At 35.4% G+C, this 23,232-nt stretch overlaps 1 protein-coding gene across 1 annotated transcript in view; it reads left to right on the top strand.

The window, feature by feature from the left end:
- nelfa (negative elongation factor complex member A) overlaps positions 1–23,232 on the top strand; it is a 107,277-nt gene that overhangs the window by 61,938 nt on the left and 22,107 nt on the right. The window contains exons 2-10 of the mRNA XM_069923775.1: positions 4,372–4,543; positions 5,112–5,273; positions 5,707–5,796; positions 6,128–6,255; positions 12,598–12,667; positions 16,831–16,919; positions 17,432–17,543; positions 18,694–18,974; positions 22,949–23,048. Coding sequence (XP_069779876.1) covers positions 4,372–4,543; positions 5,112–5,273; positions 5,707–5,796; positions 6,128–6,255; positions 12,598–12,667; positions 16,831–16,919; positions 17,432–17,543; positions 18,694–18,974; positions 22,949–23,048 — 1,204 coding nt within the window. The remainder of the gene's footprint in view (positions 1–4,371; positions 4,544–5,111; positions 5,274–5,706; positions 5,797–6,127; positions 6,256–12,597; positions 12,668–16,830; positions 16,920–17,431; positions 17,544–18,693; positions 18,975–22,948; positions 23,049–23,232) is intronic.

Raw genomic sequence — 23,232 nt, 5'->3', positions numbered from 1 at the left:
TGATTGTCCGCAGATCAGCAAGGGCAACTCAATGGGGGGGGGGGAGGGTTCTCTGTGTTTTCTTTTTTTACAATTTCTTGCCTTTTTTTAGGTTTTTAACTTTTTCAGGGTGTTTGCGTCAACATGTATATGTTAAATTTTCAGAATGTAGGTCCAAGAAGGTGGTATGTTTAAAAAAAACACGGGCTAACAGAATGAATACATTGAATTTCATGACTATTAATATTAATGGAATACAAATCAAGAGGAAAAGGTTATTGGACATCACTAAAAAAGGAAAAAATAGATATTTCATTTGTACAGGAAACTTATTTAACAGAAGAACATCTTAAATTGAAGAAGAGAGATTGGGTGGGTCATCGTACAGCTCAAAGGCGAGGAGGCGGCTATCTTAATAAAAATGTTCCTATTAAAATAGAAAAAGTAATTACAGGCCCAGCTGGGAGGAACTTTATGACAGTAGCCAGATCTACTTGGAATCCCGGAATTTATTTAATGTACATGCACCTAATGAGGATGATCAGAAATTTATGCAGGATATTTTTTTTAAAATTAGGATACACAAAGACCTATCTTATTGGTTGGAGATTTTCATTTTAGCTCGGATCCGTTATTAGATAAAACTAGGAAATAAACAAAAAAGTAAGCTATATTTACATTAAGTTCCATGCAAGATATGAAGATAATAGACATATGGAGAAAACAACACCCAAAAGATAGAGATTACTCATATTATTCTAACAGACATAAAACTTACTCCAGGATTGATACGTTTTTACTTTCTCTCCAATTACAAGGGAGATTCCAAGATGTTGAATATAAAGCAAGATTATTACCAGATCACTCACTCTTACAGCTTTCAGTGGCTCTGGAGGATAATCCAAATAAAGGATATAGATGGAGACTTAACCCCATCTTGCTAAAAAGACAAGATTTTAGGCAATTTATAGAACAACAAATTAAATTATATTTTGATATAAATGCAAATTCTGTAACAGATAAATGTATATTATGAGATGCAATGAAAGCCTTTATTAGAGGGCAAATAATAAGTTATACAACTAAAATCAAAAAAGAACATTACCAAGAAATAGAAAAAGATAGAGTAAGTTTAGAGAAAGACAGAGCAAATTACAAGAACTATTATAGCAGCAAGGAAAGGAAAGATTTCGTATAAACCACAAAATATTAGTGAAAATTTCAGGAGATTTTATAAGCAATTATACCAATCAGAGGTCCTAGTGAAGAATAAGGAAATAGATAATTTTTTGACAAATATTAAGTTAGATACAGAAGAACAAGGTAAATTAGCAAATCCCCTGATAGTTTTGGAAGTATATGACATAATGAATCTACCAAATAATAAAGCACCAGGTGAAGATGGATTCCCTACGGAATTTTACAAAACTTTTAAAAACTCATTAATTCCACCCTTTTTAGATGTAATAAAACAGGTGGAAGAAACTCAGAATTTACCTGAATCTTGTAAGATGGCAATAGTCACAGTAATTCTGAAAACAGGGAAAGACCCGTTGTCACCATCTTCATACAGACCAATTTCCTTATTATAATTATCACCTAATTATAACTTATTGCAAAATTACTAGCAAATAGATTAGCGAATTGTTTACTGCAGTTGGTGAAATCAGATCAATCCGGATTTATTAATAGAAGGGCAGCAGATAATGTATGTAAATTTATCAATCTGATACATACGGCACAAGAAAATAAAGAACCAACAGTGGCAGTAGCTCTAGATGCGGAGAAGGCCTTTCATAGAGCTTTCTTTAAAATACCAGAAAAATGTATTAATTGGATCAAAGCCCTATATAATATTCCTAAGGCAAGAGTGCTAACTAATGGTTATATTTCAGATTATTTCAAATTGAGTAGGTCAACAAGAAAGGGATGCCCATTATCATCTTCCCTTTTCGCCTTGGCAATAGAACTATTGGCAGAAATGATAAGAACAGATAGAATGATAAAGGGAATAAGGATTAAAGAGGAAGAATTTAAAATTAGTTTATTTTCAGATGACATTATAGTATATTTAACACATCCTGAAGAATCAATAAAGAGGTTACATATCAAATTGAAAGAATATGGGACAATTTCAGGGTACAAAGTTAACTGATAAAAGTGAAGTAATACCAATGAATACGGCAAACTATACGCAATGTAAAAAAGAATCCCCTTTTAAATGGCAATATGTTATTTAGGCATCAGAATAAATAATAATTTAAATCATTTATTTAAATTAAACAATCAGCCGTTACTGAAAAAAATACAAGAAGACTTAGAGAAATGGAAAGACTTGCTGATAACTCTAATAGGGAGAGTAAACTGTATCAAAATGAATATATTTCCACAGTTGCAATATTTATTTCAAATGCTACCTATTCCTGTCACAGGATATTTTTCAAAGATTGAATAAATCGATAAGAACATTTCTATGGAAAGGTAAGAAACCAAGAATAGCCATGGAAAAGCTGATAGGGACATATAAACAAGGGGGATTGCAGTTGCCAAATTTTATAAACTACCATAGGGCTGCCCAATTAAGATTCTTGTCAGATTTTTAGAAGGTAGGAGAAAAACCAGCCTGGCTTAGGATGGAACTATATAAACTAGGGGAAAGTGTTTCAGACCATGTACTTTATAAGTGGAATGAGAAGTTAGTGCAACATAACAGTCTACCAATACTACACTATATATTAAAAATATGGAGGTAGGATACATTTAGAGTGAAAGTTAATAAACTATCAAATATGTTGCTAAAACAAAACCAGTTAATACCTTTTACAATGAATAATCTATTTTAAGGAATGGTTAAGAAAAGGAATTACAAGAATAAAAAAATTTTCTGGGCATTTGAACAGCCAAAAGATAAATATGGAATATCGAATGGTTCAATATTTTCATACTATCAATTAAAAACATATTTAAAAGAAAAGCTGGGAATGATAAGGTTTGCCGGAGGTCAGTGGCTTTGAATATATAATCACAGACACTATGATAATTAAAATGTTTATTACAAATATATATTTAAATTACAAGACAAAGGAAAAGGTGAGGCAATATACAGGCCCAAACATCGTTGGGAAAATTATTTAAACATACAAATAAATAATGAAACTTGGAAGAAATTATGTGCAGGTACCATGACAAATACAATAAATGCCCAGTATCGAATTATACAATATAATTGGTTTCACGTACTATATGTTACATCTCAAATATTAAAAGAATGGAACCCGACATTATCTGATAAATGCTTTCGCTGTAAACAAGAAATTTGTACAATGGTACATTCAATTTGGACATGTACGGAAATCAAAACATTTTGGGAGGATTTAAATTCAATACTAGATTAAATTACAAAAAACAAGATACCAAAAGACCCAGAAATTTTTCTCTTCAGCAATATAAAAGACAAAGAGTTAAAATTAAATTTAAACAGATTCCAAAAATGATTTATCAAGATTGCATTAGTGGCAGCTAAAAAATGCATAATGATAATTTGGAAAATAAACACACCTGAAAATACAGCAGTGGCTCCCAGACATGAACAAATGTATTCCAATATGAACAAATTTGGAGCCCATATATAAATTTTATTGGTAACCATAACCTCGGGCCTCCAGCTCTTACCTCTTGTCGAGAAATAGTATACATAAAGTAAAAGTGAATCACACAATATTTAAAAGACACATTCCCTTTTCTTGTTTTTCTTATTTTTTCTTTCGGTTCTGTTTTTTCTTCTCTCTAGTTATTGGGAGGGTGGAAGGGAGATATATATATATATATATATATATTCTTTTTATTTATTTATTTATTTATTTATTTATATATATATACGTGCGTGTGCATACAAAGTTTGTGCAAATCTTGTTAGAGATTGGTTATATTGTGACATATTAATTTTTTTAAAAATTAGAAAAAGGATAGTGCAGAGTGATTAGATGGCTTAGTGAATCATACAAGGCAGAAATAGGCCCTTTGTCCCATCATGTTCATTTCAAGCATACTAGTTTAATTTGCCATCCCTTGGTCCATTGCCTTCTATGCCTTTCCAATTCAAGAAGTTGGCTATATATTTCTTACTTGCCTACTCCACTCTGTCAGTCAGTTCTTTCTGGGTGAGAGAGAGAAAAAAATCTTTCTTGGATATTTTCTAAATCTCCTTGCCTATTTCCCTATTTAGTTTGGTATGCATAATCTATTCACTTTTTTAAAATATTTAAAATAATAATAACAAGGGGCATATGGCAGCCTGTGAAACCTAAAATAAGGTTTCTGCAGAGTATAATTTTACAGATTTCCAATTGTCAGTTCTTGTGCTTTATTCAATGCAAACTTCTTGTTTCATAGATGAAAAAATCTTTGTCTGAAATAGTGCACCTTGCTGCAATGGATTCTGACTCCTGGGTTCAAATGGTGGCAGACATTCTAAAAACTTTTCCTGATACTGGCTCCCTCAATCTCGAACTGGAGGAACACAACCAGAATCTGCAAGAAATTCTTGGTGAACTTCGAGAAAAAGGTACTTTTAGTAAGGTTGAAATCAAACACATTCACAAAAAATGTTGTCTTAAAGAAGCAGTTCATTTGCTTAAAGAAAATAAGTAAAAATGACTTCTAAAGAGGGCAGTGTCAGTGGTGTTAAATTCAAATGTTGGTTGTGGGATGAGGAGGAAGTTTTGGCTAATGAGCGTTTTTTTTAAACAAGGAAACATGCAATGAATGAAAGATTTGTAAGTTTTCCTGATTTGCATTCCAAATCACAAGGTTTCCTGAAATGATGAAAACTTGATTCGACATCTTATGTCCTCCATCCACCCACCTCCACAAATTTCTTATTGCAATCTTTCTAGGTATGTTTCTGTTTATCTAATGAAAATCCCACATACCATTAAACCCCCTCCTCCCCCCCACCACACACACAAAAATCACTTGTCGATTTTGCATATAATGTGATTAGATGGCATAATCTTTGCATTAGATGGCTTGATCAACCTTGTTGTTTAAAGTTATTTAGGCAGATATAAATTGAAATGCTGTTCCCCTCCAGGCACTGGAGTTTGACTTCTATTTTTTTTTAACCTGGCAAGTTAATGAATGTGAAGCCTCTGCCATGTTGCCTTTGGAGTGCCAGTACTTGAATAAAAATGCCCTGACAACGCTTGTGGGACCCCTCACACCACCAGTGAAGCATTTTCAACTTAAACGAAAACCTAAAAGTGCCACCCTCAGAGCAGAACTGTTACAAAAATGTGAGTGAATCTTTACTAAACTATTTATGAATCTAGTCTTTATTTGTGTGTGCGTGTAAATGTATGTATATATTTTTGATTATGGGCTCATTCATTTTGGTGTCATTGGATCTAGGGAAAAAATTGGATGAAATCGAGGAAATAGTTTGTTTTTTAAAAATTGCATGGAAATTCCTGTTTTGTTGACTTGCAAAGAGAAGAACTTGTAATTAGAGAGGGACAGAGTGTCTTCTTGTTTCCAATGCTTTTGGATTTTTCTATCAGTCTAAAATTATAGCTTCGGTAGAATGAGACTTAAGATGCCTTTTAAGATTAATTTTCCAGAGTTTTCTTTGCCTCCACACAGCTTGGTTAAAATGATTTTCTTGTGTCTGGTATGTACCTTCATTCGATTGCTTTCACTAAAACAAATATATCTTTCCCTGTGTTTCAGCCACAGAAACTGCGCAGCAACTTAAAAAGACCTCTGGAGTGCCTTTTCTCGCCAAAGGGAGAGGTTTGGTTAAGAAAATTGATACCACGAGTATGTACTGATAATTATGCTGTAGTTTAACTAGACCAATATCTTTGATGTAGCAATATGCTTTCACTCTGGAAAATATAACTGTGCTAATTAGCTCAAGAGCAGAAATTGAGCATTTCAGTTTGGGGAAATAGAGCTTTCTTTTCTAAAATCAAACGCATGACTTCTATTCCAAATGAAGGATTTTGGCCCAAAACATTGACTATTGCTTCCTATGGATGCTGCCTGAGCCGTTGAGTTCCTCCAGCATTTAGTGTTGCTCCAGTCTTCCAGCATAAGCAGGTCGCCTTATTTAGATTTGTGCATTTCTAACATCTGTTTGATTCTGCAGCTCCCCTCAAAGGGATCCCAAAGCAGACTCCCTTCCGCAGCCCTACTACTCCCAGTGTATTCAGTCCATCAACAAACAGAACACCAATGGCTGTTCGGACACCTGTACGAAAAGAGAGAGGAGTAAAGGTTAGTTTATTCATTAACTGAATTTTGAAGTCTCTGTTAATGTGCTCATCCAGCACATTTTGTTGTGTTTTTTTTAAACCAGTGAGTCCAATCTAATTATTACATTGTTGACCTATTCATAATTGTTTGATTTTTCTCTAGTGGAATTACTAAAGGGTTTCATTTCTAGAAAACCATCAGTATCATCATCTCCTGGGGGAAAAAAAGACAAAATTTGTACATTTGCAGGGCCAATTTCTATTACCTGAACTGCCATAATGCAATGGTGCACTGTAATTTTATTTTGAGGAATTAATATTGCCGCACATGCAAAGTTAAAATCACCTTTTTCCAAACTAAAAGCATTCTTTTTCCTTTCACCTTTGAGTGTTTAAAAATTTTCAGCATTTCAAAAGAAACAATATATCGTTATTTTTCATGATCAATGAGATAAAATGGGAGGTGTGACATAATGGTGTAGGTTGGAGATGTTAAAATATGCCTCTCCAGGCAGAATTAATTAAAACCTAAGTGGAAAAACTTTTTTTTTTAAAGTAGAGATAATGAGACTGGATTTAAAAATTACTTACAATGGCTATGAAGAAACAAAAGCTCCAACTGTGAAAAAAATGACTATTAAAGAGGTTAGTATGATTGAAGAAACGGGGACTAGCTATCGATTGATCCTGCCGACTTGCTTCCTCTTCCTCCGAGAACGACCCGACAGGCATCAGTGAGGTTGAATTTTACACCAGCGCCACTTCCTCGGGAAGCTGACGAAGATGGCGCTGGAGTACAGAAGAAACTTCATGAGTTGATGCCGCAGAAGCAACTGTGCTTGCGTGAAACTTTACACATGCACATTACCAAATTGGCATCCTATAACCAAGTAACGGAGCCTGCTAAGCCCATTTTGACTGGTATTGCTAGTCAGACTAGGGCTAAGCAAAAGGCCCGAAAACAAATGACGCAAACTACAACATCCACTGAGGAAGAAGAAGAGGAAGCTTTACAAGAATTGGAAGGAGCAGAAGCAATATATCATGACGCAGGCCCCAGTATGTACAAGGTGTGGAAGAAGGCAAATTTGAATTGTATCAGACTATACCTCAATCTGTAGATCCTCTAGATCAATTTTCTATAATTTCAGAACAAATTAAAGGATTAACTATTCAAATAAATTCTCAATTTGCTTCCACAAAAATTGAATCTAATTCACAATTTGAATGTCTTAGAGATGACTTCTATTAAAGCTGATATGGCAAAATATGATAAACTGTGGATAAAGTTAAGGCTAAAGTTCAGAAAATCAGAAGAAGATGTTCAAGATTATCATCTTGATGTAGAACAATCTAAGTATACAGTTAACAAGATGGAAGATTATTTTATGGCTTGGGAAGTTTAAAGGAAGGAGCTTTTACAGAAAATTGATGTATTGAAAAATCATAGTCGTAGAAACAATGTTAAAATTGTTGGACTGCACGAAGATTTAGAAGGTCCTAATTGAGTACCGTTTTTTCAAAGATGGATTCCTGAAATTTTAGGTCCTGATAATTTCCCGAATGGATTGGAACTTGATAGAGTTCATAGAGCTATGAGAAATAAATCATTTCCAGGATAGATACATTATCAAGTTTACGTTATCAAGTTAAAGAATGATATTAAGATTGGCAATTCAGAATGCTAGAAAACATCTAGGTCCTTTAATGACTGGAAATAATAGAACTTTTTTATGAAGGTTTGAGTATGTCTATTGTTAAGAGAAGGAAAGAATTTAATCCGGCAAAATCTGTTTTATGGAAAAAGGAATATAAATTTGCTTTTGATACCTAACTGTACTTAAAATTTTTGTTGGAGATTACCAATCACAGTTTTTTTACTGATGAAGATGAAGTTTTAGAGTTTGCTAATTCGTTTCCTAATAATAAACAAGATGCTGCTCATAGTTTTTCTTCTCAACAACCTAAATTGAGTTAAGATAAAACTCGAGATGGATCTCAGATGTTGGAGCTTCGAGAATTGATTGAAATTGAGATGACCAAGTAAACAAGGATCTCAAAGAAGCTTATCATACTTGATAGACTAATGAAATATTATTTTTATATTCTGTCCGGGGGAGGTGAACTTTTTTGCCTTCTCCTTCCACGGCTGTGTGCCACTTAGTGGTGAAAGCCACTTCCTGTGTAATAGTACTGGTTCTTTTTATCAATACTTTTTTTGGGGGGGGGGGTAATTTTTCTTTTTTTTTCTTTTAGGGGTTTCTTACATTTTCTATTAAGAGATGTTACATATTTTTGGAAACTTCTGTGCACCTGGGATCTGCCAGGACGAGCAGCAAGGGTTATTAATTCTTAGATTTATAATATGGCGGTAAAAAAATTTAAATTTTGTAACTTATAATGTGAATGGGTTCAATAACCCAATAATGAGAAAGAAGATTTTTAGCTTATATTAAGAAATTAAAAGTTGATATTGCTTTTCTACAAGAGACTCATTTAATTGAAAAAGAACATCAAAAACTTAAAAGAGAATGGTCAAGTTATAACTTCATATTTTAATTCCAAGGCAAAAGGGGTTGCTATTTTAATTAATAAGAAGTTACCATTTAAATTATAATCTACTGTCATTGATCCTGTAGGGAGGTTTGTTTTAGTGAATTGTCAAATTTATTCTGAATTTTGGACACTTATGAATATTTATGCACCTAATGTAAATGAAAAGAAATTTATTCAGGATTCTTTTCTTTATCTTGATCCATTATTGGATAAATCGCAAAAATCAATAACTAAAACAAAAATTGAAAAAAGAATCTATGATGAAAGATTTGAATTTAGTTGATATTTGGAGAAAATTAAATCCAAAGGAAAAGGATCATTCATTATTAGGTTTGAATCGTATTCTAGAATAGATTTTTTTCTTAATTTCATCTTAATTACAAGGACAAGTTATGCATGCAGAATATAAGGCTACGATTTTATCAGATTATTCACCTCCATTGATTTCATGTTTAGGTTCTGAAAAAATTAATTCAACTTACAGATGGAGGTTTAATTCTTTGTTGTTAAGAAATGTTGATGTTTGTAAATATATAAGAAATCAAATTCAGGAATATTCAGTTGATAATAAATTTATTTTGTGGGATGCTTTAAAAGCTATTTGAGAGGTCAAATAATGTTATACTACTAAAATTAAGAAAGATTATCTTAAAGAAGTAGATAAATTGGTTAGAGAAAATTTTGGAGAAAGACCCACCTAAAAGGAAAAAGATAGATTTAATAAATAAAATGTATTATAATTTGATACAGACATAGAGAACAGAGCAATTAATTCAGAGAACTAGACAGGAATATTATGAATTGGGGGAGAGACCTCATAAGGTATTGATTTGGCAATTGAAAACGGAACAGGCTTCAAGAACTATTAATGCTATTAAAAGAAATTCAAAAATATAAACCTCAAGATGTAAATGACTTTTTTAAAGAGATTTTTATTCTAATTTATATACATCTCAATCTAATAATGATGAGGTAAAATTAATCATTTTTTTATCTGAAGTTCATCATCCTTCTTTACATTTTCAAGATCGTGAAGATTTAGAGATATTGAAACAAGCAATGGAAGTCCATCCATTACTGGAGTTTTTTTCTAATGCAGTTATAACAGTCATACCAAAGAAAGATGGAGATTTGTTAAAGACTGAATCTTATAGACCAATTTCATTGTTAAATGTTAATTATAAAATTTTAGCTAAAGTTTGAGCGAATAAGTTGACTAAATATTTACCCAATTTAATTCATTTAGATCAATCTGGATTTGTTAAAAAAATTGTATTCTGCAGATAATATCACTAAATTAATTTGTTTAATTCATATTTCCCAGAAAAAATATGATTTAGCAATGGTTTTATCATTAGATGCTGAATAGGCATTTGAATTATTAAAATTGAGTTAATTATTTAAGGTGTTATAAAATTTTGGATTTGAATCAGTGTGTATCAGTTAGATTAAAACCTTATATAAAAATCCTTCTGCTAAAGTGGTGACAAATGGACAAATATTTTCTGCTTTTTTGTTAACTAAATCAACTAGACAAGGATGTCCTTTGTCTCCAGCTTTATTTGTTCTAGCAATTGAACTTTTTATAAGACAAGATATTAATATTAAAGGAATTAAAGTTAATACTGATGAATTTAAGATTAATTTATTTGCTGGTGATGTTTTGATCCTGAAAATTCTTTGTGTTCATTGTATATGAGATTAAAAGAATATGGTGAAATATGAGGTTGTAAAATTAATTGGGATAAAAGTGAAATTATGCATTTTATTGAGGGTGATTATAGTCAATGTAAAAAGATTCATGCCTTCCTTGGTTAGATAATAGAATTAAATATTTAGGTATTGATAAAAAATTAGGATAATTTGTATAAGTTGAATTACTTACCATTATTTAATAAAATAAAAGAGGATTTAAATAGATGGAATGATTTACTTATAACTGTAATAGGTAGAGTGAATTGTATTAAAATGAATATATTTTCCAAGGCTTCATTATCTTCCAATCTATTCCTTCTATTATATCTCAAAAAAATTAAGTATTTAAATTCAATAATTAGGAATTTTTTGTGGAAAGGGTAAATGGTAAGAGTATACTTGGAAAAATTAACTTGGTAATTTGAATTAGGAGGTTTACAACTTTCACATTTTGAAAATTATAAAGCTGCTCAATTGAAATTTATTAATGGAATGTTTGATTTAGATAAATATTTAATGTGGCTAAGATAGAATTAATTAAAATAAATGAAAAATTACATAAAATTTATTTATAAATGGAATATTAAGTTATTAATTAGTAATAGGGACCCACCTATATTGAAGCATTTAATTGAATTATGGAGTAAAATAGATTATAAGATAGATGGGAAAGGTATGTATCACATATAACACCATTATATCAAAATAAATTTTAATGTTAATAATGAATATTTAAAGATATGGAATCAATTGGGGATTAAAACAATAGAAGACTGTTTTGAAGCAGGTAGTTTTATTTCTTCTCAATGAATGAGAGGAATATAATTTTCCAAATAATACCCTTTTTTTGTTTTATCAAGTTAAAGCCTTGTTAATTGATAAGTTAGATCAAAGTTTAAGATTACCTAGACAGTCTGAAATAGAAATGGTGGTTGCTAAAGGAAGTACAAATAAATTTATTTCAGAAATGTATAAATTACTTCAATGTCCAAATCAGATATTCATAAATCAAGATTAAGGTGGGAAACTGATTTATGTAGAACAATAGATCAAAAAGATTGAAGAATATTATGTAAAGATAATATGACTAAAATTATTAATGTAAGTTATAGATTAGTATATTATAATTTTTTCCATCAATTATATTTAACACCTCAAAAATTTTAAAGATTTAATTTAATATCTTCAGAGATTATGCTTTAGATGTGATAAAGAGATAGGTTATTTTTTTCATTCGATTTGGCAGTGGATTAAGGTTAAACTGTTTTGGATCCAAATTAAAGCATTTTTGGAGAAAATATTAAAGATAAAACTTCTGTTGGATCCAAAGTTATTTTTGTTGGGAAATATTAGGATGTTTAATTTAAAATTATAATTAACTATGTATCAAATTGAATTTTTAATGATTAGGTTTAGCTGTCTCAAGAAAATGTGTAGCGATTACATGGATGTCGGATATGGATTTGGGGATGCAAAGTGACATATCAAAATGAGATCTTGTAATCCTCTTGATAAAATATCATTTTTTCTAAAAATATGGAGCCCATATCTACAACATGTTGGTTTGAAAATTTAAGATCTCATAGCTCGTCCTGGTGGTGGTTCTCAGTTTCATGGTAGTTGATTTGAATTTATATACCTATTTGATCATCTACTTTTCTTTCTTTAGGGGTACTTGGGAGGGAGGTGGGTGGTGGGGAGGAAGAGAGGATTCAAGTTTATATACCACATGCATTTTCTTATATATACATAATTCATTATTAATTGAAATGTATTGAGGTTTTAAATTTTTGAATAAAATATTCCAAAAAAAGATAAAAATTGCTTTCCTGCCTTCCTTGTCAGCTTTTTTATTATCAAATATTTTGCTTTTGTTTTTGTAACTTATGAATTTTATAAAGGTTTTTGAATATGGATAATATCTCTTTTTGATGTACTTTTTTCTTGCTCTTGATTTTAATCACAGAATAATATTGTCATTATGCATAATTTGCTAGTGATTACTGAATTTTGAGGATGTAATTCCACAATTCTGGTTATTTTTGTGTTTGGGAATGAAATGTAGAAGGGAAACTTGAAGATTGCTCAATGTTAACAACATCATCTGTTCTAGTTGCTAAATATATCAGAACTTGGTATGGTCGGAGCTGGACGGGAAGCTAAAAGAAGAAGGAAGACTCTAGGTTAGTCAAATCCTATCATTGTTGCAAATGTATTACTGTGATTTGTGGAGGGAGACTAGGTTTGGAAGTGAATCAACTAATAATGCCGTTGAAACATCAAAATTACAAACAAGAGGGGGGCATTTAGTCCTTCAAGTTTTTTTTTCACTGTTCAATATATGCTTGCATAATATAAGGCTACGATTTATCATTCAAATTTAGTACCCTGTCCCTGCGTCCTCCTAATATATTTTGATCACTTTAGTTATTGATACAGATACAGTTCATCACCTCACTTTTATCCGGATTGAACTCCATCTGCCAGTTTTCTGCCAAACTCTCTATCCTGTCTGTATCATCTTGTAACCTTCGACAATCTTTAGCTCCATCCACAACTCCTCCAACTTTCATGTCATCTACAAACTTACTGACTGCTTCTCTTCATCCTCTTCATCCAGGTCATTTATAAAAATGACAAAGAGCAGGGGTCCCAGAGCAGATGCCTGTGGAACTCCAATAGACACTGACCTCCAGGCAAAATACTTTCCTTTCATACTCTCTTCTTTCTTTCTACAAGCCAATTTTTTATCCATACATCTAATTTTCCACTGATCCCATGTCTCATGACTTTCTGGACCTTGTCAAAAGCCTTGCTAAAATCCATCTACCACCCTACCCTCATCAATTTCTTTTGTTTCCTCCTCAAAAAAATCAATTAGACTGATGAGACACGACCTTCCTTTCACAAAGCCATGCTGAGTATCATTGAGTATACTGTACTTCTCTAAATTCTCATAAATCCTATCCTTAAGACTCCTCTCCATTAGTTTGCACATCACTTTCTTAAGACTCACTGGTCTAAATTCCCACGATTCTCCCTATTACCTTTTTTAAACAAGGGACTATATTTGCCATTCTCCAATCCTCTGGCACCTCCCCTGCAGCCAAAGAGGATTCAAAGATCATAGCTACTGCCCCAGCTTCACTTCCCACAGCATCCTGGGGTATATCGCTTCCGGCCCCGGGGACTTATCAATCTCGATATTTTTAAGAAGATCCAACACTTCTGCTTCCTTAATCTACACATTGTCCAACAGACAGGCCTGTTCAATTTCAACCTCACTGTGATCAGTTCCTTTTCTCAAGTGAATACTGACGCAAAGTACTTATTTAGGACCTCCCCAACCTCCTCCGCCTCCAGGCACGTTTCCTCCTTTATCTTATAGTGTGCCCACCTCCATTCTCGTCATCCTTCTGTTCTTCACATACGCATAGAACACCTTGGGGTTCCACTTAATTCTACATGCCAAGGCCTTCTCATGCCCTCGTCATGTTTTCCTAAATCCTTTCTTAAGCTCCTTCTTGGTTACCATATACTTCTTATGAGCCTTTCCTGTTTCCTGCTTCCTATATCTAATGTATACTTCCTTCTTCCTCTTGATTTGTTGCCTGACCTGTTTCGACAACCACAGTTCCCTTTTCCTACTATCTTTTCCTTGTCCCAATGGGACAAGCCTATCTTGAACCCTGCACAAGTTGTTCCTAAACTTCCTCCACATTACTTCTATGCCTTCACCCTTAAACATTTTTTTCCAATTTATTTTTGCTAGTTTTTGTCTCATCTCTTCATAATTAGCCCTTTCTCATTTAAGCACTTCCCCAATTTGACTGTTTAAATCCTTTTCCATAACTATGTTGAAGTTAAGGGAGTTGTGGTCACTCTCAACAAAATGCTCTCCCACTGAGAGGTCCACAACCTGACCAGGTTCATTCCCTAGAACCAGATACAGTTTGGCCTCACCTCTAGTCAGCTGGTCTTCATACTGTGTACACACCTGACAAATTCAGCCCCATCTATCCCTCTTGCAGTCAGTAGGTACCAGTCAGTATTAGAGAAGTTCAAATCAACCATAACTACTACCCTGTATTTCCCGCACTGTTCCAAAATCTGCCTGCTTATGTGCTCCTCAATGTCCCAAGGATTATTTGGGAGCCTATAGACTACTCCCAGCACAGTGGTATCTCCTTTCCTATTTCTGACCTCTATCCACACCGATTCAGTGGACACTCCTTCTGCAGTGTCCTCCCTTTTTATCCCTGACCTGTAATGCTACTTCCTCCCCCGTTTTCTACCTCCCATCCTATTCTTTTTTAAAATACCCAAATCCAGATACCTGCATCAGCTAATCTTGCCCTTCCTCCAACTAAGTTTCAGTAATGGGCACAATATTGTTATTCCATGTACTGATCTATGCTCTAAGTTCATCCCCCTTGAATAAGGGGGATACTTCTAACATTGAAATTGACACATTTCAAACCCTCTAACTGGTTACCTTTTGTCCCCTGCCTGTCCTTCCTCACCAACTCAGAGCACATAGTATCATGCTTTTGTCCTTCTCTCCTAATCTCAGCACTCACATTCTGATTCCCACCCTCTAGCCAAACTAGTTTAAATTTTCCCCAACAGCCCTAGCAAACCTGCCCGCCACTTGAGGTGCAGCCTGTCTGACCTGTTCTTTTTGTACAGGTCAGGCCTTCCCCAGAAGAAATCCCAAAGATCCAGAAATCTGAACCCCTGTTCCTTGCACCAACTCTTCAGTCACGCATTCATCTGCCACAAATTCCTGTTCCTACCATCTCTGACATGTAGCACAAACAGCAATCCTGAGATTGCCATCCTGAGGTCCTGCTTTTTAACTTCCTTCCTAATTCTTTATGTTCCCTCTTCAGGATTTCATACACAATCCTATCTATGTTATCGGTCCCCAAACATCCAGCTGCTCGCCCTCCCCCTCTAGAATGCTATGAACGTGATCAGAGACTTCCCTGACCCTGGCACCAAGGAGACAACATACCATTTGGGAGCCTCGAACTCATTCAAAGAACCTCCTATCCACTTGTCCCCAATCACCATCTCTCTCCTTCCCCCTTCCTTTCTGAACTGGGGGCCCAGCCTCTGTTCCACATACATCACCACCTCGACTTTTCCCTGGTAGGTTGCTCCCCCCCTCCCCCGACAGTATCTAAAACTGTATACTTGTTGAGGGGAACTGCCACAGGGGTGCTCTGCACTGTCTGACTCTTCCTCTTTCCTCTTCCCTCTCCTGACAGTCATCCAGTTACCTGTCTCCTAACTTTTAGGGGTGAAACTCCTGTCTATCACTACTTTTACCTTCCTCAAGATCCACAGTTCATCCAGCTCACTAACTTGTTTTTTTCAGAGCTGCAGCTGGATGCCCCTTTGCAGTTGTAGTCATCCCTGACTTCCCACAACTGGAACACTAGACTGTCCTAAACACTGCCTCCGTTTATTACTCCAGTTAATTAAATTTGTTAAAGAAACACCACCCCTACCTCTCTCTGGGAGTAAGCTCTTCCTCAGCCTCTCGAGCCAAAGCCTCAATAGTCCACTCCTATCCTGTGCCACTCCCTCACTGGCCACTCCTCTTTAGCTACCCTTCCCTTTATTTGACCCTGCCAATTATCTTAATTACTCATTCCCACAAATCAACAATCTGCTTAATCCTTCAGTGGCCTTTCTAACACTTTTTAAACACTAACCTGACTCACCTCTCTCCCGTTTGTAGCTCCTCTCCTCTCCCACGAATACAGGTAGTCCTCAACTTATGACCCACGTGACTTATGACCACCTATACATACAACCGAAAAGTATACTGTATAATTTTTTTAAAAATAAAGAAAAAATATATGTAAATAAAAAAATTACACTTTTGTGGTGAAAATAGGGGCCTCTCTTTGAAAACAGCAGCTATGGCAGGGGAGGCCAACCTCTTGCGAGAGCTGGCCTTGATGTCCACCATTTTGTATTTGATGAACAATAAAATGGATACAGTGAATTTTTGACTTGCGTTTATTTCAAGATACAACCGATCGGTCAGAATGGAATTCGGTCGTAAATTGTGGACTACCTGTATATGTTTTGTTGCATTTAACACATTAGATAAATATAAATTGTTCAAGTGAGGGATATTATTGTAGCGCTATCAAATAAAATTGGACATTGAGTTGCATGTTAATACAGTGTAGCAGTTAGTGCAATGATTTTATGGGCTTTCCTTTTACGATAATGAATCTGAGACCCTCCTGTCAATGTATCCTTTTTGCTTCCTGAAGTTAGCTTAAGTACTTCAACCAGTTTTCTAAATTTTCTTCTTTAAATATAGATGCAGAAGTTGCCGAAAAACCAGCCAAAGAAGAAATGGTTGTTGATAGTGTCACACCAGATTATGCTGTGGGTCTGGTCTCTACACAGGTAAATTGAAGAGTATCAGGGAAGCAGGAACTTGTTAACCTTCTGACTTATAATGAAGAATTTATTAAAAATAGGAGATTCTAAATTATTTGCTTAATGTTTTGGGACTGTTTAATCAGACTCCAGCTGCATGAAAATTGATGATTGTTTCTTCTAAACATCAAGCTCATTAAATTTCTTACTTTAAAAATAATTCTTACTTTTACAGTGAAATGAACTTTAAAACGTTAAAAGAACTCCAGACTATTCTGGGAGTTGAGCCCGTCTGTTGTAAAACAAGGGGCCATTGCTTTAATTGTATTTTCTTTCTTGCAGGTAAATTCCAGTTTATTCAATTAAATAGCTCTTTGAAAAATTTGTAAGAATCCATGGTGATCTATCGTGCTTTTAAAGTTTGGCCCTACTTTTGAAAAATGCCCATGTATGCATAATATGGGTCTAATTTTGTTCAGAAATGTTGTACTCTTTAAAAGTTGATATTTCCTTACATATTCCTTGTATGTTTTCTTCAGAAACTTGGTGCTTTGAGTAATGACGGTGCACTACCATCTACCAGTTACTTACCCGCGACACCAAGTATGGTGCCGTCATCCTCCTATATTTCCACCACTGAAACTCCACAAGGTAAATGCCAGCAGACTTGAAGGATGCTGTGATGCTTGGGTTTTTTTTTGATGGGGTGCAACACTAATTTCTAAATATATTTGATCCTCAAATAACAACAATTACAGTAGTCTTTGAAGCTAAGTCTGGAATTAAACTTGCTTGTCTTCTGACATACTCCTTATTAAATGCCTAACTTGATCGTAATGGAAATTGTTTAGGATAAAATTATTTCACTAATATCATTCACTTCTCCGAATTGGTTTGTTGTGCATATCTTGTGAATCGTACCCACAAATAGAAGCTACTGTGCTGAATCAAGACAGAAGATTTTCATTTGTGGTGTGAGACACAATGATCTTTATTCAGATTCACTAATAAATCCAAATTCAGTGAAACATCTTCCCCTTTGGAGTGATGAGAAAGGAACTTATTATCACACAGATATTAGATGCATTTTGAAGTTGTGAAGAATAATGTAGTATATATTGTGGTAAAATAGCACATTTAGGGAGGCACGGGTGGTGCAAAAACACTGATATCGATCATATGAGCTGAATGGCAGGTTTTCATGTTGTCAATTTCCAAGCAGAAGTCTAAGGCTGTGAAGGGAATAAAATGATGGGTGATGACTATATTTATCCTTCAAGATTATTTTATTGTCATGTAATAAAACAGAAAATGTGATATTAAACATAATTTCCTTCAGTATACTCAAAGGCAAACAAAGATTGACTATCAGCAAAAATTTCCCAGTGTCCCTTATAGACAGACAGAAAGATAAGATCCCCCCCCGCTCCCCCCCGCCAGGGTCATTGAATGTCCATGGATTTGCCTCCCACACTTCCACAGCCTCCGAAGCCACAGCCTTCAACAACCGTCAGCAACCCAAGTTCCTGAGGCACTTCTCTGACACAATCAGGAAGCCACCAGCACCCTCTCGCATCCCGATTCCAATACCTGGTACCCCTTCAACCAGTCTCGAGCCAGTCTTCAGCATTCCGCAGCCTGGTGTGAGTCCTTTGCCCGCAGTCTGCTTGTGTTGATAGGACCAATAATTAGATCTGAAATTCTTCAACAAATAACAAAATATAGAAGTAGTAATTTAGTGATACATAGTTATTAAAAATGGCAGATGGGAGTCACACATTCTTTACTCTTCCCTGTGCAGCTAACACAGTCGGATCAGTCCGGGAGGCTCTCCAGGCAAATAGACTCTCAGAAGAGCCAACAGCTCCTACCTCTGGTCTACCTGGCCAGTTCAAACAAAGAACCCCAATTTATAACAGCAGTTCAACAACATCATCTACCTCAACCACCACTGCCCCGAATACCGTGCCTGTCACTGCGACAGCACAAACAACACCTGTACAACAACAGTCACAGCCTCAGCAGCAAGCGCAGCAACAGACACAACCACAGCAGCAACCTCGCAAGAGCCTTTCGCTCACCGTAAGTAGGAAATACAGGGACCCTGATGTCTGAAGTAAAAATGTATTTAAAAGTTTGGTCTCTACCTGATATATTGTCCATCTGACAAAGAAACTGAAAACGCCTCACTGCTGCAGCATTCAGTCCAGGTTTGTTAGATGTCTGTGTGAGTCTGCATTTCCTCTGAGTTGCAAACATAGAATATTCTGAGGAATATTGGGAGATTTTGTTGAGGGAATGGGTTTTCAACTTGGCATATGAATTTCATTTTCAGTCACTTGTTCAAAATGGCGCGTTTTCTGAGTGGCAGGCAGTGGGGTGCCACAGGGATCTGTACTGGGACCCCAGCTGTTCACAATTGACATTAATGATCTGGATGAGGGGATTGGATGTACTATCTCCAAATTTGCAGATGACACTAAGCTAGGAGGGGTTGTGTGCACGGAAGAGGGAGTCAGGAAGCTCCAGTGTGATTTGGATCAATTGAGGGACTGGGCAGATCCATGGCAAATGCACTACAATGTGGATAAATGGGAGGTTATCCACTTTGGTAATACAAACCGGAGGGCAGATTACTATTTGAATGGCAATAGATTAAGAGATGGGGAAGTGCAGAGAGACCTAGGGGTACTTGCACACCAGTCTCTGAAGGCGAGCATGCAGGTACAGCAGGCGGTTAAAAAGGCAAATGGTATGTTGGCCTTCATATCAAGAGGGTTTGAGTCTAGGAACAAGGATACCTTACTGCAGCTGTACAGGGCCTTGGTGAGACCCCACCTGGAGTATTGTGTGCAGTTTTGGTCACCTTATCGAAGGAAGGATGTTCTTGCAATGGAGGGGGTGCAGAGGCGATTCACCAGGCTAATGCCTGGAATGGCAGGAATGACTTATGAGGAAAGATTGCGCAAATTGGGATTGTACTCGCTGGAGTTTAGAAGATTGAGAGAGGATCTCATAGAGACCTATAAAATTCTGTCAGGACTGGACAGAATGGATGCAGATGGGACGTTTCCAATGATGGGAAAATCCAGAACCCGGGGCCATGGCAAACCATTTAGGACCGAGATGAGGAGGAATTTCTTGACCCAGAGGGTGGCGAACCTGTGGAATTCATTGCCACAGAGGGCAGTAGAGGCAGGTTCATTAAATATATTTAAGAGGGAATTAGATATATTTCTTCAGCATAAGGGTATTAAAGGTTACGGAGAGAAGGCAGGGACGGGGTACTGAACTTTAAGATCAGCCATGATCTCGTTGAATGGCAGAGCAGGCTCGAAGGGTCGAATGACCTACTCCTGCTCCTATCTTCTATGTCTATGTTTCTATGAGTGTTTCCTCTTTCTCTAGAATTCCAAAGTAAGATTGATATTTATTTTCCATGCTACATTTCCCTCCATAATGTTTGGGACAAAGACACTTTTTTCCTTTATTTGCCCCTTGGTGCCACAGTTTTAAATTTGTAATCAAACAGTTCACATGTGAAAAATTCACATTCCAGATCTTATTCAAAAATATTTGTGTGCATTTTGGTTTGACCATAGTTTTTATATATAGTTCCTGCATTTCAGAACATCATAAATGTTTGAGACATTTAGCTTCACAGGTGTTTGTGAGTACTCGGGTATGTTTAATTGCTTCATTGGTGCAGGTAGAGGAGTGCTAGGCCTGCTTCTAAACTTTTGATCACCTTTGGAATCTGTAGTTACCGTTTTTCATCATGAGGACCTGAGTTGTGCCAATGGAAGTCAAAGAAAACATTGAGACAGAAAAACCAGAATAAAACTGGTGAGCTCAGTAATCACCAAGGTATGGTGATGACAGAAGAATTCTCATTATAATGAAGAAAAATCCCCAAACGCATGTCTGGCAGATTAAAAACACTCTTCAGGAGGCAGGTGTGGATGTGTCAATGGCTACTGTCCACAGAAGCCTTCATTAACAAAAATACAGAGGCTACACTGCAAGATGCAAACCACTAGTTAGCCACAGAAACAGGATGGCCAGATTATAGTTTGCCAAGAAGTATTTAAAAGTGCCTGCAAAATTCTGGAAAGAAGGTATTTTTGACAGATGAGACCAAGATTAACCTGCATTAGAGTGATGGCAAGAGCAAAGTATGGAGCTGTAAATGAACTAACCAAGATCCAAAACATACCACCTTATCTGTGAAACATGATGGGGGTTTTATGGCATGGGCATGTCTGGCTGCCACAGCTATAGATGCACTTATCTTCATTGATGATGTAACTGCTGATGGCAGAATCAAAATGAATTCTGAGGTGTATAGGAACATCTGCCCAAGTTCAAGCAATTGCTTCATCCTACAGCAAGGCAATGATCCCAAACATAGTAGCACTGTTAGTTTTTCAAAGCTAAAAACTGGAAAATTCTTGAAGGCCAAGTCAGCCACCTGATCTAAATCCAATTGATCATGCTGTGTCTTTGTTTCCACAAGTTGTTAAGATTGTCATAGAAACAATTAGGTCTACACCCTATCACAAACATTCACTTGGTTCTCTCCAACTCAACTGCAACTTAAAAACATGTTCAAGTTCTCACTCTTCCAGTTTTAGTTAAGTGTCCTTGACCCAAATCATCCACTACCTTTTTGCCTAATGATGGCCATTGACTTGTTGAGTGCTTCCAATATTCTGTTTTTATTTCTGATTTCATCATTTACAGTTTTATGCTCAATGATGCATAATTGAAGGATTGAATTATTAAGAGTAGTTTGTAAAATAGACATGTTATTGCCAAAAGAAAGGAAGCTGAGGGATGATGGGATTGCTCCTGTTTGAACAAAAATAGAATGAGATTAGAGATTCCTGACCTCTGGAGCATGTGCCCCAGGTGTCTGGGAAAACTGTGGTCCTGTTTCTTCAGTGGAAGATTTAAAGTCTTGTGGGGTTGTGGCTGCATAGTCAATGTTTTGAGATGGTTGGGAGATTATCTGTCACATTGTAAAACTATTGATCCCGTATTCTTGTTACTTTGATGCTAGGCTAACTCATTTTCTAGACTATTGCATGTTGTGTCTATTTATGCCCCCAATTCACTTTTCATTCACCTTTTTTTGAAGAATCCACACAGTATTATAATACATTCTCCTATGAACCAGTGAGTGGGAAACAAGTGCAGCAAACATTACCTGGTGATCCAAGTGGAAAAGCTTGGGACAAGGATCATCAGAGATTTCTTATTATGAAATAACACTAGATGGGTGGCAACTTTAGAGAACCAAATATGTGTAAAATTATCATTTGAAATATGAAAGGTTGTCTTATTTTCCTGATTTATGTTATTGATGTTAAATTAAGATTTAAAGTATAAACATAACAATACCCCAGGTAACTGTAGAATCCAGAAAGGATACCTTTATAAAAAAGAGAATTGGATTCTCTAAATAAAAAAAAATAATTGACATTAATCAGCGGTAGAAGGGAAAGGAGGGTGAATTGAAAGCAATCGATAGTAATAAGGATGGTACGTCCCACAAAAGAGAAAGTTGAAAATATCAGGAAGTGTAGTTTCAACTTGCCATGTCTAAATCTGCTGGCACTTAGACGTGAGTTAGGAGAATTAGAACATGAGTTTTGTGTACCCTATATTTAAAAGGCAGTTTATTGATATACAGGTATTTAAATTAGGCTCCTCAATGCTTTTAGGACCTAGTTTAAATTTAATTTATGTTGGTACAGTGAAACCTGAACAGAAATGGAGATGACAGAAGCCAGCTTTTGGAGATGAGTGTATTTTAGAAAATCTTTCTTTGTGGACTTAAATAATTAGGAATGCCCACCATTACATCCCCTACGCTATCCAAGAGATTGATCATTCATCAATTATTTCTCTTTATATCATGGCTCTTAAATTAACAGAGGATGAATGTTAATTTTGCTCATTTTTTTAATCTAGCATTTCTTATATTTCCTTGCTGTTCATTGCTTTGTGATTTTCTTTATATTTATTCTCACCTGTTTATTCACCTCTTGCAGAGAGACCAAATATATGCAGCCCAAGAAATGTTCAAGACTGCAAATAAAGTCACACGTCCAGAAAAGGCCCTTATACTTGGGTTTATGGCGGGATCAAGAGGTATTTTTTTCTATCCTTCCTACCAATTGTATTGTTCGCAATGAACCCACTGCTGAAAGTATGAACAATTAGAGGATAATTTAAGTAAGAGAATACTTTCTGCTGCCTGGCAGTGAAGTGATTTAAAATGGCTTGAAATTAAATGTATTGTTTAGATGTGAATGGGTCCTCGTGTGAATTAAAT

The sequence above is a fragment of the Narcine bancroftii genome, chromosome 3, assembly GCF_036971445.1.
Source record: "Narcine bancroftii isolate sNarBan1 chromosome 3, sNarBan1.hap1, whole genome shotgun sequence".
NCBI classification, from domain to species: domain Eukaryota; kingdom Metazoa; phylum Chordata; class Chondrichthyes; order Torpediniformes; family Narcinidae; genus Narcine; species Narcine bancroftii.
This window is presented reverse-complemented; position numbering and strand designations above follow the sequence as displayed.